Here is a 14,007-nt window from a genome sequence, read left to right as displayed (position 1 = left end):
CATAAAATAAGTTCGTAACAAAAATGTGAATTCAAGGATTTATATATTCAGCCTTGGAAAGCAGAATAAAAATGCAGAAACTAATGTCTACGTTAAAATTATAAGGCACTGAATATTACAAAACATGAGCATAACAGTGTGAGCATCTTTTAAGTTTACCTTCAGGTTCTAGAAATACTTGGAATCAAATGCTACTCTTCTCAAACTAAGTTTTTGTGAAATTGGTGATAATTAAACAAATACTTAAGAAAACAATTTTAAGTACAGGGAGATTACATAAGCCAAACTGACATAAACATAGTAAAAATAATTTATTTCAGTATTTTGGTGTACAGTGGATGTACAACTTGTTTTTTACAGTCAAATAGGCAAAATCACATGCAATTTCTATCACTGCTTCTCATATTACAATATATCCATTTACAGATAATAAGATTAGATTCAAACTGTTCTCATTTTGTAGGCCATTTTTCATTTAATCTCCTTATGCTAAAAAGGGGGGAAATTTCACCTTCATACATCATAAAACCCAAACAATGTTATCTTGTCAGAAGTAACACATCCAAGCATGTTATATCCTATTTAGTTAACGTGACCAGAGAATAAAAAACATGCATCTTACCTCAGACCAAATATATGGGATTGTTCGTAATTGAATAAGGAATGAATTTTAGCTTCTGAGTTCAAAATTATAAGCCTGTCAATGATATCCTGCCAAAGGAAGAGAAATGTATGCTTTTGTAATTTATGCACATCATAGTTTCATATGGATATTTACTATTGAATGAAAGCTATTATTAAAACACACACCAAAATTATTTCTGTAACAAGAGGTGTTTTCCACACAAAAGTCAATGGCAAAAAGAAACCATGTAGAAGGTTAGGAAAAAAAAAATCTGTTAAAAAATATAAACATACAAAAAGATCCTTGTGTATCAACTATCTTAGTTCTACTTCAGTATTAAACCACAAAAAAAAAGTTAAACTCTTTTTTGTATGTTTGAATGTGTACATGTCTATTTCAATGAAGAGAACAGCAAATCCTTTAGTATAACAACCCTTTTTCACACTGGTTAGTAGTACATGCTTCAAGTCACAGCCATTTATTCCCAGTTTAGCAAGGCTTGGCTCAGATGTTGAGGCTTACACCTTTTATCTTAGAGCATCTCATGTAACAGACAATGACCTGTGGCTGCTTCCCACTTCTTCCATATATCTAATCTAATTATCTTCCCGTGGTTCACTGCATATGCAAACTGCTTCTGAAGGAATAATTTCATTTAAAAAATAGGAAAGAACAAAAACATTCAGTGATGTTATCATCTCAGAGACAGATTGCTGTGCTATGGTCAGAGGAAACAGATTACAAAATTGTTATCAGCTTTATTTAATCTCTATTAAATACAATAGTTTTATTTTCACATTTAAGAAGTACAGTTTCAGAGACAACACCTAAATAGATCAATGAGCCATTTCGATAAGATTTGAGGGGAAAGTTAAGACCCATACTTTCATGAAATCAACAAAAGATCTGGTTTTTAACAGAGAAAAGTAAAATTCCTGAGTAAAACTCACAGTAGCAAAAAAAAGGCTAGAACTTTTCAAAGTAAACTGTCTTCATAAAATGCATTCTTATTTAAAATGAAAGCATATTTTTCCTATTAGATTTTTGGGGCTGTGGGGGAGACAGCTTTTTCCACATAGTACATTCACAATCAAATTCTCAATTAAAAAACTCAACTTATACCTCAAGGCTGTTCATAAAATTGATAATGCAAGCAATTGATTTGTATGGGATTTAAGATTTTTTGGTATATTTGTACATTCAAATGCTAAGGGATATTTCTCTGGTAACAACCTCCTCTCATTTATAAATCAAAGCTTGGAGCTGCAAAAGTATACAAAGAGCAGGCACAGTGAGAGGACTACTGAGAAAGGAGACCAAGCTCTGATTTGAGGTTTTAGGAAGGAAGATAATTAACGAGGTTTAACACAAGATTACGTCCAAAAAATGTGCAGATAGATCTGCACTGCTCAGCTATAGAGCACAGCTTAAATATTATGGTCAGATGCCATCTACTTTGAATACCTAAGACAAACCATCTAAGACTCTCCAGAATCACTGAAGAAAATTACCTGTTTTAACGTCTTGCAAAGCTACAGATCTAGAGGGTACTATCCAAACTAGATTCCCCTGAATATATGTACTGCAGAAACCCTCAAAGAGTGAAGGCAGGGAGAAGAACCCTCATTTATATGTTCCATTTTCTAAAGTAACTTTACATGCCAAACACAGGAAAAAGAAATCTTGAATGTATTAAGGAAAACTTTCCAAAGGGCACAAAATAAAAACCTGATTAGTCTACAGTTTGAAGTAGTAAAAGCTCAGCTGACAATCTGTTCAGTCAATGATGCAGCTAGTCAGACAAAAATACAAAGGAGGTAAAAATGGTTAAATCCTGGGTAGTCAAGAAATAAATATACAAAAATGAGTAAGTTCTGCGCATTAGCAAATATAGTCTAGCATAAACAAGTCAGATTCTGTGGCAATGTGACACATTTCAGAAACAGAGAAAAAATAAGGAACACAATCAAATCTTCTAGTGGCATTGAAATTGCTTTTACTTTGCTTTCTATAGTTACATCTGGCCAAAATCTTTTATCTTTTGCTTTCTGCAATCACTGCCCAAAGACGTGGTTATAACAAATCTGTATCTCTGCTTAACTTCAGAAGTTTTCTGAGTACTTAGACTCAGCCATTATATGTTAAATTAACATCAGAGGATCTGACTATTTCCTTTCTGTTAACTACATAACCTTGGATGCCTGTCTTACATAGCTAGACATATCTCTATCCAATCTTGGATGTCTAGGCTTACAAAACCCACAGCTGCACAGTAGTTAAGTGAGACAAGCCTCATCCAAAACATCTTTATCTCCTCAGGGAACTTTGCACAATTGTACCAGTATTGGCATTTCTAGAAACTAGAGAATTTCATAAAAATACTGAAGTGCCTCAAAAGCCAAAACAACACTGGCTTTCAAAAGTTACAAAAATCTTTCTTGAACTCTACCACAATTTGAATGCTCTCAAATATTTATCATCTTCAGCATACATCTATCTTCCTTGCTCCCAATGCCTTAAAAAACTTGGTAACTGAACAAAGCTATCCAGCAGTGAACACACTAACATTGAGTAGATTGGAAAAATGAAATTTATCATGTCATTTCCTCCTGAAATCATCAAAACAGTATTGCAAAAAAGAACTCAAAAATCCCTTCCAAACATAACATACACTATTATGATAAACTCCGTCTAAACAACTTAAACTATCACCAATCCAGAGCCTGTGCTAAACAAACACTTCAACATTAACAGCAATTAAAGTGCTAACTCATTAGAAAAAAAATCTGATTTTAACTGCCACACAAGGTCACAAATTACTTGTCTGTGCTTTGTAGATGAGAAAAAAGCCGTAATTGACTAAGTTGGATGATTGAATACAAAATAATACTAAATACAGAAATGGTGAAGCTATTTTTCTGAAGTATGTCTTAATCAGCAGCTTTCCCATTACTGATTTTTTCTTTTGTGTGAATCATGTGTCCTATTAAAAAAATTGCCTGAGGTATGGGGATTTTGTGTTTTCATTTTGTTAGTTTTTTTCTTTTATTCTGTTTAAATCCACAGATAGTGTGATAGAGCAATGCTGTATAAAACACAAGTATATGTACTTACCAACATTTTCCAGTATGTAACTGCATGCACATACAAATGTGTTTCTGTAAGTTACTTTTTTCCATGAAAAAACACAATTCTAACACAAGTCAGGAAAGATGATCTTTAAATTAGGCATCAAATTTTATACTATCTTTAAGATTTCAAAATGAAAATTTAGGTTAATATGAAGTCATATGTGCATATACTGCCCTCATGCTGTATATAATACAAAATGCAGAAAAATTCAAAATCTTTCAATAAGAAAAAAACTTACGTCTTTTATAGCAATAACATTTTCTCAGGAAGAAACATCTTAACAGAAGTATTTTCCTTTCAAAATACTTACAATTATATCTGTGGGTACTTCACGGAATGAATACATGGGTTTATTCGGTATATCTCGTTTACTCAGGAGCTCAAAAACTGCTGGATAAGTGAGCAAGTTTACCAGAAACAAAAAAGACTAGAGAAAGAAAAAAAAGAGGGCAACAGGGAACGTTAATCACTTAAGTGCAACCAAGTAAGTTTTAGAAATTATTTGCCATTTACAGTAACTTTGTTCTTATCCTTTACAGGCTGAACTTGACATAAATAGACCTGCCCAAAATAAAACTGCATGTCCTGGTAAGCATCTATATAATCTAAAAGGGCAGCAGTGTCTGAAATATCTATTATCTATCAAACTGTACAAGCAATTTTGAAAATTACAGTATTCATTACCACATAATTCTAAAATTTATAGACACAGAATACTCTAAAACACATCCTTCTTCCTGGTCTTATTACAGTAATCTGGACATAAACTGATGGCCAGCATTTAAGACTTAGTTTTGTCATGATTGTTACTCATTATTTCATAGTTAATCCTTTGCATTGTGAACTGCCATGCAACACAAGAATCCTTTATCAGACATCATTTAACTAGTGTATTATACAAATTTTGACACATGTGCCAAGAAGCAAGTATAGTTGCAATAAAAATCATCCTGTCTGAACCACGGCACTGTTTATTTCCAGGCAAAAACATAAGATTAAATAATTTCTCACCTTCTGACAACTTTGGTCAATAGGGTCAACTGGAGTAGATTTGGGTTGGGTTATTCTCAAATCATCTTTTCCACACTCCAAAAGAGCCCATAATTCAGTTACAAGTGCCTTTATAAAGCCTAAAACAAATGTTTGTTCTAATCATGAGTTTCATGTTAAAAATATGTTACACCAGAATTCTAACCAAGATTCTCAAAATTCTCTATACTGAAGGCTGAAATGTCACATCACAGATTGCCTGAGGGTTACTATCCCTGTTATTCTCAACCCTTTAGTAAAAATTACCTTTCTAGAGCAGTCTAGTTATGATCCATCTACAGTCTGCAGCAATGGTTTCCAAAGACTATTACACTAGAGTAGGATTATATTTAGATCTCTTCTAAGTAAACGAGCTTCTGATCTTCTTTAAAAAGTTAATTGTAACAGATCAAGCCTTAGCTAGTATTGTCTCTGTGGTTCTAAAAATACAGATTCACTATAACTCATTAATAAATTAAAACATACCACAATGAAAAGGACTAAAAAAAAACCTTTAAGAGAAGCACTACTAGCTGAATTTAAATTGTTAAAATTCAAAATGTTAAATATTTAAATAGAAGAGGAAAGAGCCATCTAACTCTGAAATCTTCGAATGTAAGTTATAGGCTTAATAGAAACTTTACATACATTACACAAGCTGTGAGGGTTGAAAATCAATGCTGATTATTTTTGGTATATCATTTATCTCTGATGCCACAGGGCACAAAAGGGCCATAAGAAGCAATTTGGCTGAAAACCTTACAATAGGACAGATGGGTAACTCCTCAGTAGATCTGTTCCCTGCTTTCTGAAAAAATCCCGGAGGCATAAATAGTAACTAACAATCAGTTTCCTTGACTGGCAGAATTTGCCTGCCTTTCTGACAGTCTTTCAGTCAACGCCAGCCACCTCTAGATACTCAGAGAGATGATTTGCAACTTTCGTACCTCATGGACTTCCTTGGCAACCTAAGATTTTACCTCTATTTTATTGATGAGATTCTAGTTTTAATATAATGAGTACCCAGACTGTTGATAATATGGCAACAGTTGCATTATCTGAGATTGACTCTGCAGGGACTTTGTCTGAATTGACAATTCTTGTAGCACAATCTCATCTACAGCTCACTAATGTATAACTGCACCAATGACACTGGGGCCTTTGCAGTTCCTCACCCTTTGAGTACTCAGTAACCATGGAAATGTACAGACAAATTACAGACATCAACAGTTATTAATTCTGAGCTTCAGATCAATAAGAAACACCTGAAAACTTATTTTTAAACAGTACAAATGTCTTCATACACATACAAGAAATTTCTGGAAATCCAAACCAGTGAAGTAAAGATTTTGCATAATATCAGAAGAAAAAATAAAACAAACCCTAAAATGCTGCATCAAGATTAATGAATGACTTGAAAGCTGGAGAGAATTAATTTCCATCAAGAAGAAATTAACAGACACTTAAGAGTCTTTGTTAATACTGCGTAATTATTTTACACAGTTGATCTTTTTTTAACATCTTTCTCCCTTTTTCTAAAATGCAAGACTACAGCATGTAATTATTCATAAAAACATTATTCTTCAATTTACCTGAATTCTGCAGAGCTACTGCAGCCATTGGTGTTGTTGCCATTTGTGTAACAATGATTCTATTACCAAAGTCTTCATATTCATTTGTCTGTTGATAAGAAGTATAAAAGTGCAGTGTTAGTTATTCAGAAGGCATGAAACTCTCAAATGATCTCTTAAATATTGATCTTTCTTACACTTGTTGACAGAATTTAATCCACTTTATGTTTAGACTTGAACAGTTCATAGATATTATCCTCTAAAGAATTACCAGGGTCAGATTCCAAACCAAACATCTTTATCAAGTATCTTATAAAAATTTAAACACAAAATACTGTGGTTGAGACATGCTATATGAGCAAATAAAACCATTAGTGTTATAATGTTTTTGTACACATTCAGTAGGATGCCTGTGGCATTACTTTTCTTGTCCTAAAAATGCCTATTATCTGATTTTTTGGTTATATTTCAAGCATGTTTAGATTCCAACATGACCTACCACCATTGTCTAAAAAAAATTGCACTTAGAAGAAAAGAAAAACAGTATTTTTCTTAACTTTTCAAACCTTACAGTAAAAAGTAAACTGTACAGACTGCAATGCTTACCTGGATTTTTTTTGATAAACTGTTAACCATAAAGTTCACACAGTCATTCATGGCACCTGTACTATGAAGCAGAAATAGTCCTTTGGGTGTAGTAGAAAAAATTAGCAAGGCATCTAACAAAGTCTCTTCCCATAACAAACTGCAAGAGTAACAAAATAGTAATTAAAAATTATATGTAAAAAAGCATGGGAAAAAAAGAAAAAGTACAATTTCTAACTTTGAAAAACAACAGTACTTTACTCATTGGACTCTATGCTGAATTTATAAGTTTATGTCAGCTTGAAAAAAGGATTAGGGAAAAAGATAACATACTAGACTGTATTTTGTGTGAACATTCAAACTCGGCATGGCAAAACTAAGGTTAGGTAGGAACACAGAAGAGAAAGATGATGTAATGGGCAACCCAAAAGACCTCTGCTATCCTTAAACATACGTATGACTTACAGTCTGACTCTATACAGTCTTAAGATATTAACATGGCATTTACATGTTGGCAAAACAGGCACCGAATTTCTCCACAATGTAAAAACACTATGAGGAACTCATATTTGAGGAGCTAAAGGTTCCTGCAAGAAATTAGTACAGAATTACGAAGAAAGGTGCTGTATTTACACAATAGCTTCATATACTAAGAGCAGTAAATGGAAAATCAACATTGCCCTGAATTTTCAGACTCACAAATATTTGTGTATTTCTCATCTTAATGCATACAAACTTCTATAACAGGACCTTAAGGTTCAGTACAAAAGGAAGGACACCTTTCACTTGGTATGTATTAGGCTTTCAGTCAAAATGCTGCCAATCTTGCTACACAATATTTTGAAGGTGTAAATATGATTCAGCAGAACAGCATTTTAAATTAGCACCACATCAAAGGCCTAAGATAAACAGACAGCTATTTTGTTCTTTCCAATTCACATTTTCCTCAAACCCAATTCTTTAGTCAGAGAGAATAAACTATAAGTCAATTTTACATAGATTAGACACCACTCTCTAAGCCATGAAAGTTCTCAAAGGTGAGGAAGAATTTTGTAGCTCTACTGAGACCTTTGCTAGGATGGCTTCTCTACCTACCACTATCCTTTTGGCAAAAAGTCCTGGGTTTGGCTGGGATAGAGTGCGTTTTCCTCTAAGTAGCTGGTATAGTGTGCTATGTTTTGGGTTTAGGATGAGAATAATGTTGGTAACACACTGATGCTTTAGCTGTTGCCAAGTAGTGCTTATCCAAGTCAAGAACTTTCCAGTTTCCCACGCTCTGCAAGTGAGCAGGTGCACAAGAAGCCATGAGAGAGCACAGCCAGGACAGCTGAAACAAACCAGCTAAAGGGATATTCCACACTATGGGAAGTCATGCTCAGTATATAAACTGTAGGGAGTTGGCCAGAAAGGGCCAATCACTGTTGAGGGATGAGCTGGGCATCGGTCAGAGGGTGATGAGCAATTGAGTTGTGTCTTACTAGTTTCTCTTGTGTGTTACTTCTCTCTCTCCTTTTCATTACAGTTATTGTTATTATTACCATTAGTAGTATTACTATTATTAGTATTACTATATTTTGCTTTGTTTCAATTATTAGACTGTTCATATCTCAACCCATAATTTTCCTGATTCTTCTCCCCACCCCATTGGGATGCAAGGGACTGCGTGGTATTTACTTGCCAGCTGGAATCAAACTACAACAAAGTCATAGGGTTACAAGATGTCTCAATTGTGGTTAAAGTAGCAATGTTCACACTTATACACATGCATAAATTAAGTACCAAGTTACCTGTTTTTTGATTCTTGACTTATTGATGAAATGGAGTCTGCATCAGTTACAGGAGTAGGTACTCTTTCTGAAAGCCAACTTGTCTGTAAAATGAAAAATAAATAAAAAGGTCCCTACTGTTTATATACACCATTTTAAAACTTCAGATTTTGTTCATTCTCTTGTTATATACAAAAGAAAAAACCACAGTGATCAGGCTGTAGTCTAGTCTTTAGCACAGAATGCACTATTCCACTACATTTGTTTTTATTTCAGAAAAACTTATTTTTTACTTGTTTGGGTATAAACAATTTTAAAGCTATTACATTTAATTTTTTAAAATTAGAATTCTTAAATAAACCTCTTTGTTTTCCAACTGGAGACTCCCAAATCAAAAATTGGCATTTAAAAGAAAAAAAGGGAAAAAAAAGGAAAAATTGTAACACAGTTCTGAACTCAATTTCTGTCACAGGCAATGGAAATAACAGCCTCTGGAGTAAACAACACAATACTGTTTATTAATTCTGCCACTTTTTATTTTATTTATTTACAAATTATATAAATTTCTCTGTATTGGTATGGATGTGATTAGAGCTACAAACAAATATATATACATGTTTTCATATCTGATTTAGTTTATAATTTAAATTATATTTGAAAATAACTGGTATGAAAGACTGCATATTTCAAATTAATCATTTAAGGTTTTTTTATGTTTATGGGATAAAAAGCAAATTACCCCACTGAAATAAAAGTAAGCAGTTATTACTTTACTGCCTTATACATGTGATGTACTGAAACAACAAAAGAATTTTCTATTAAATTAGTCAGTTGTATTGGATCTGGTGTTCCCCTTTTATTATCATGTCTATAAATTCTGTCTCAGAATTTCATCAGAACCTGCCAAGAAAAAGAAAGAACTTCTTTCTCCACTGGTCTTAAAACTCCAGGAGACATGTAAAAGAAATGGATACAAATTGACACTACTGCTTGCAAAGAGTCCACCATACTCCACCATTTTTGCTACACTATTAATGGCAGATTATTTTAAAAACTTCAGGTGTCTTAAAACTGAACAATGACAGAAAAAAAATTTAAAAAGTAATAAGATGATGGAGTTGACTTTCCCATAGTAACTTGTTGATTCTTGAAGTCAAGAATATATTGATTCTACTTCAGTTTACATCTCACCACTAAAGTGATGTGAAGAAACTTTTTGTTAGTTAAACTTAGCTTTTATTCAACACATTCAGTCTACATATCTTGTACATGTCAAGACAATCTGTCTAAATTATGTTTTATACCATAGTAAGAGATTTTAATGTGAAAAGAAGTCTTTTGTATATGTGTAAATGCTGTGGTGTTTTAGAGGAAGTGACTGGAAATGCCCACCAAAAGCTTTAAACAGTCTGCCTGTGATAAAAACTCCTGCCTGGCACTTCTCATTATGGTCTCCTGAGAATATTTCAATGTCACCTCATTATTTAACAAATGTTTGGCATCTTCTTTTTTTTTTCCTCTGTATCTTCCACTGAGAAAACCAGTTTAACTAAAAATTACTAAAGGACATCTCAGAAGTCTTTTCTTTCAAAATATCCCAAACCAAGAGTGAAGGAAAGATCTGTGGTAGATAGCAGTTAACATGACATGAAGTGGCTTCTATCATCAAGGACAATGAATGATAGGTCTACCAATGCATCAAGAGTTCCTGTTTTAATCTTTGGCATGCAAGACTCAAATTAAACTTCTGCAATGTTCACATTCAGAAGGAAAATTTTCAAGCAGGACTTCACCTTTACAACATTTTCAAGCGCTACTTCACTATGTAAATATGATCAACCTGTAAGAACAACTATTACACAAGCTGAACGTCTCACAGTAAGGTTTTTCCCCATCCAAAAGCAAGATTTACCTTTCTCCAGGCCTCTGCAATACATTCATGCAAAGCATAAGGAATTAGCATCTGTAGGCCTTCACAAGTTCTGTACATTTGACGGCATACAAAAATGAAAGCTCCTTTAACTGGTATAAGCTCAGATCCAGATAAGAGAGAAATGTCATCATGAAGAAGTTTCTTTGTGAACTGAACAATTACATGAGCGGCTGTAAGACTAGAAATAAAATAACACTTTTTAAATGTTGTTCTGTAGTAAACAATAAACCTTAAAGCAGATCCTCTGACTGAACTTACTTAATTTTTTTTTTTAGGGGAAAAGAAACTACAGAAAGAGACTATGACCCACTATGGAGGGACAAACTACATTATATCTGGTAATACCAGTCAGAAGAAAAGAAATGTACAAGTGATTTTACTTTGGCAAATATATCTATGCAACGCAAAAGTATATCCATTGCTTTCCATGCAGCCCACGGGACCATGAACTACACAGACTCTATATTTAATAGGAGTCCAGCTGGGAAGAGTAACCAGATAATCATTTTCACTTCTGCTTTATCACTGTTAAGGATATCAGTATAAGGTAAAATTTGTCCTTGTTCTTTTCCCTATCCAAGATATCCTTCTGAAATATTGTAGATTGGTAATGACAAGGACAACTCTTTCTCCAAAAAAGTAACTTTTACTTCCACCCCCCCTAAAAACATAGGCAATTCTGAGATTTATCCACTTAGAAGACATACATTCCAAACATTTTCATGACCTACAGCTTAGCTGTTTTCAAAGGCTCATCTCAGTTTTACTGCTGTTTCAAGTGTTAGCATCAGCTAACTATATTCTACCCATAGGAACACACAGATTCTAAATTAGGTACAGTGTTACACATGGCAGCTTCTTGTACAAGATCTGTTTCTACTAGATGTATTGAAATGTGAATACTACATTAAATCTATTCTTTCAATAAATTTGGTTGATTTTACTATTTATTCTAAAAACAAAGAAAAATGAAGAAAAGAGGCCTTTGGTCTGAACAGTAACACTACGAATATAATGGAACTACCTTCAGAGAAAGGAAAGCTCTCACATGAATTAGAAAAAGAAATAAAACACAATTATTTCTTTCCATTGTCATTTCACCTCATTCTACACATAAATATCTCCCTACTACATTCTCTAAAACACTTACTATTTTAATTTATAATCAGGTATTTTACTCTAAACAAAACCAAAATGTATCACATTATAGATAAATGAAAGAAGAGAAAATGAGTCTTGTAAGAACAATGTAATTCATTGAAGTGCTCACTAATGCCATTCATTAATGCACTATTACCTGCCTTTGGCATTTTTTTCATTTTCTCCATACAGAAGAAGAGAAAGACCATCTTCTGAAGCAGCAATCCTTGCCAAAATATCAGCTACATCAAGTAAAGCAGTTTCAAGACAGTTTATATACACCTATTTGGAAGAGGAAAAAAAAAAACATTGCTTTTGTGAAAGCTGTTTTTTCAAGTCTGGCTTAGGTATGCAGAACCTGAAGCTCACCTTTCTGATGATTTCTTAAATAGCTTAATAGCCTATGTTCAAATGTCATCACACAGAAATCTTCATCACAGAGGGCACTAATTCCCAATATTTTCATAATCCTTACAGAAATGTTTAAAATATAAAAATAAAATTAAAAAAACCCACCAGCCCTTTTTCTTTTATCAATTCAGAAAATAGTAGTTTCCCATGGAGAATTATGTATTTTATTATACTTGTTATTGAGAAGACCTAGCTTCCAAGTTGCCAACTGAATTTAAAAGTAAAAGTAGGTTGCCTTTCAAATAAAAGGTAGAGCAAATATTCATCCAAGAAATATCCCAGTGACATCAGAAAAAAGGCAAAACCAATCAAAAAAATTAAGCGGTGTGTTTTTTCCCCAAGGAAACAATCTCACTACAACACAGATTTTGCTACTATTCACAAGACTTCAATGTCAGACCAATCATAGTAACAGACTAAACTACTCAATGCACAATATGATAGCTAATGTATAAAATACCACAGAAGCTACCATATTATGTAAGTAAATAAATCTTCTACATAGAAAATACATAAAAATTACAATATTCTATACATGTAAAAATCATTTGGAAGATTATTACAAACCTCTGTGCCACTCAGCAAACTTTGAACAGGATGAAGTAGGGCATCTATCACTGCATCTGTATACAAACATTCAGTAGCACATCCTGTTTGATCACAAAAAACTTGCAGGATCTCCATAACAAGACTTTCTGGAGAATAATTGTCTGGTGAACACAAGAAATATGTATTTATATTTTAACTTACACAAATATCTCTATATAATTTATGTAGTTGCTTCCGAATTATTATTAATTTTGTTAAGTGCTGATTTAACACAGGGAGGAAGAAAGGGTAAGGGCGGAAGGGAAGAGAAAAACTGCACAAATAACAGACACAAATTAAAGATTGTAAAAGAAGTTATCATATGCCTCATTATAACTAAATATATTAGCATATAAGGAAAAAAAAAGAGCATTTACCTGAATGTGCTGCCAAAGCTGTCTTTGGGTAACTTGGAGAGTAATAAATAAGCTGAGTAAATAATACCAACACATCAGTTATGGATACGTTATCTATTTAAAAAAAAAAAGGAAAGTACTTTTCAAATTAAAGTACAACTTTAATTTTCTAAATAAAAAATGGATTTTATAAATATATGTAAAGAATGCTTTGCTGAATAGAGGAGATCAATCATGTAAAAATGATAAAGCAAAGGACATGCATGTCCTTGGGACTCTATTAAGGTATTTCATTAGAAACTTCTAAGACTTGATCTTGCTATAAATTTAGCCAATTGAAATTGTACAATGTCTTTCACTGTAACAAATGGCAGCTAACATTTGAAAATACTGAATATACATGGCTATAGAAAAAAAGCATTGCCTTACTATTAGATTAAGTGAAACTACTGGAAAAGGGAGAGGCTGTCAGACAACTCTTTCTCAGGTCTGAAACAAAACCAAGAAATGTAGCAAAATGCAAGATGGGAACAATTGCTCCAAGTTTAATGTAATTATCTTAATAAATCAGACAATTTGTGAGAAAAAAGTTGCCATCTATGAAGCTGAGAAGGACACTATTAAGAAGAGAAATGGCAAGATTGTTACATTTGTAAGGAAAAGAACAAAGCAACCACCACTCCTGGATCTCTGCTGGAATGGTGTTACACAGGTAATGCATAAACGACAAAAGCACTTTGTTAGTAGATGTTTCTTACTCACAACTGCCCTACACTGGATCTATCAAATCTTGATCCTCTAACCATAGGGATAAAAGACAAGTCACAGAACTAGTATCCAGTAATGCTTTGAATTCTACATTGAATTAATA

General features: G+C 33.1%; 1 protein-coding gene across 2 annotated transcripts in view; it reads right to left on the bottom strand.

Annotated features, from left to right (window-relative positions):
• Positions 1-14,007, bottom strand: part of TBC1D32 (TBC1 domain family member 32) — a gene marked incomplete at its 3' end in the record, with an annotated part of 70,781 nt that overhangs the window by 41,824 nt on the left and 14,950 nt on the right. For both annotated transcript variants that reach the window (XM_082276840.1, XM_082276839.1), the window contains 10 exons: positions 13,158-13,250; positions 12,760-12,902; positions 11,939-12,063; positions 10,621-10,819; positions 8,730-8,812; positions 6,964-7,102; positions 6,379-6,466; positions 4,769-4,887; positions 4,068-4,184; positions 623-711 (listed from right to left, as the gene is read on the bottom strand). In XM_082276840.1, coding sequence (XP_082132966.1) covers positions 623-711; positions 4,068-4,184; positions 4,769-4,887; positions 6,379-6,466; positions 6,964-7,102; positions 8,730-8,812; positions 10,621-10,819; positions 11,939-12,063; positions 12,760-12,902; positions 13,158-13,250 — 1,195 coding nt within the window. The remainder of the gene's footprint in view (positions 1-622; positions 712-4,067; positions 4,185-4,768; positions 4,888-6,378; positions 6,467-6,963; positions 7,103-8,729; positions 8,813-10,620; positions 10,820-11,938; positions 12,064-12,759; positions 12,903-13,157; positions 13,251-14,007) is intronic.

The sequence above is a fragment of the Coloeus monedula genome, assembly GCF_965178545.1.
Source record: "Coloeus monedula genome assembly, chromosome: 2".
Taxonomy (NCBI): domain Eukaryota; kingdom Metazoa; phylum Chordata; class Aves; order Passeriformes; family Corvidae; genus Coloeus; species Coloeus monedula.
This window is presented reverse-complemented; position numbering and strand designations above follow the sequence as displayed.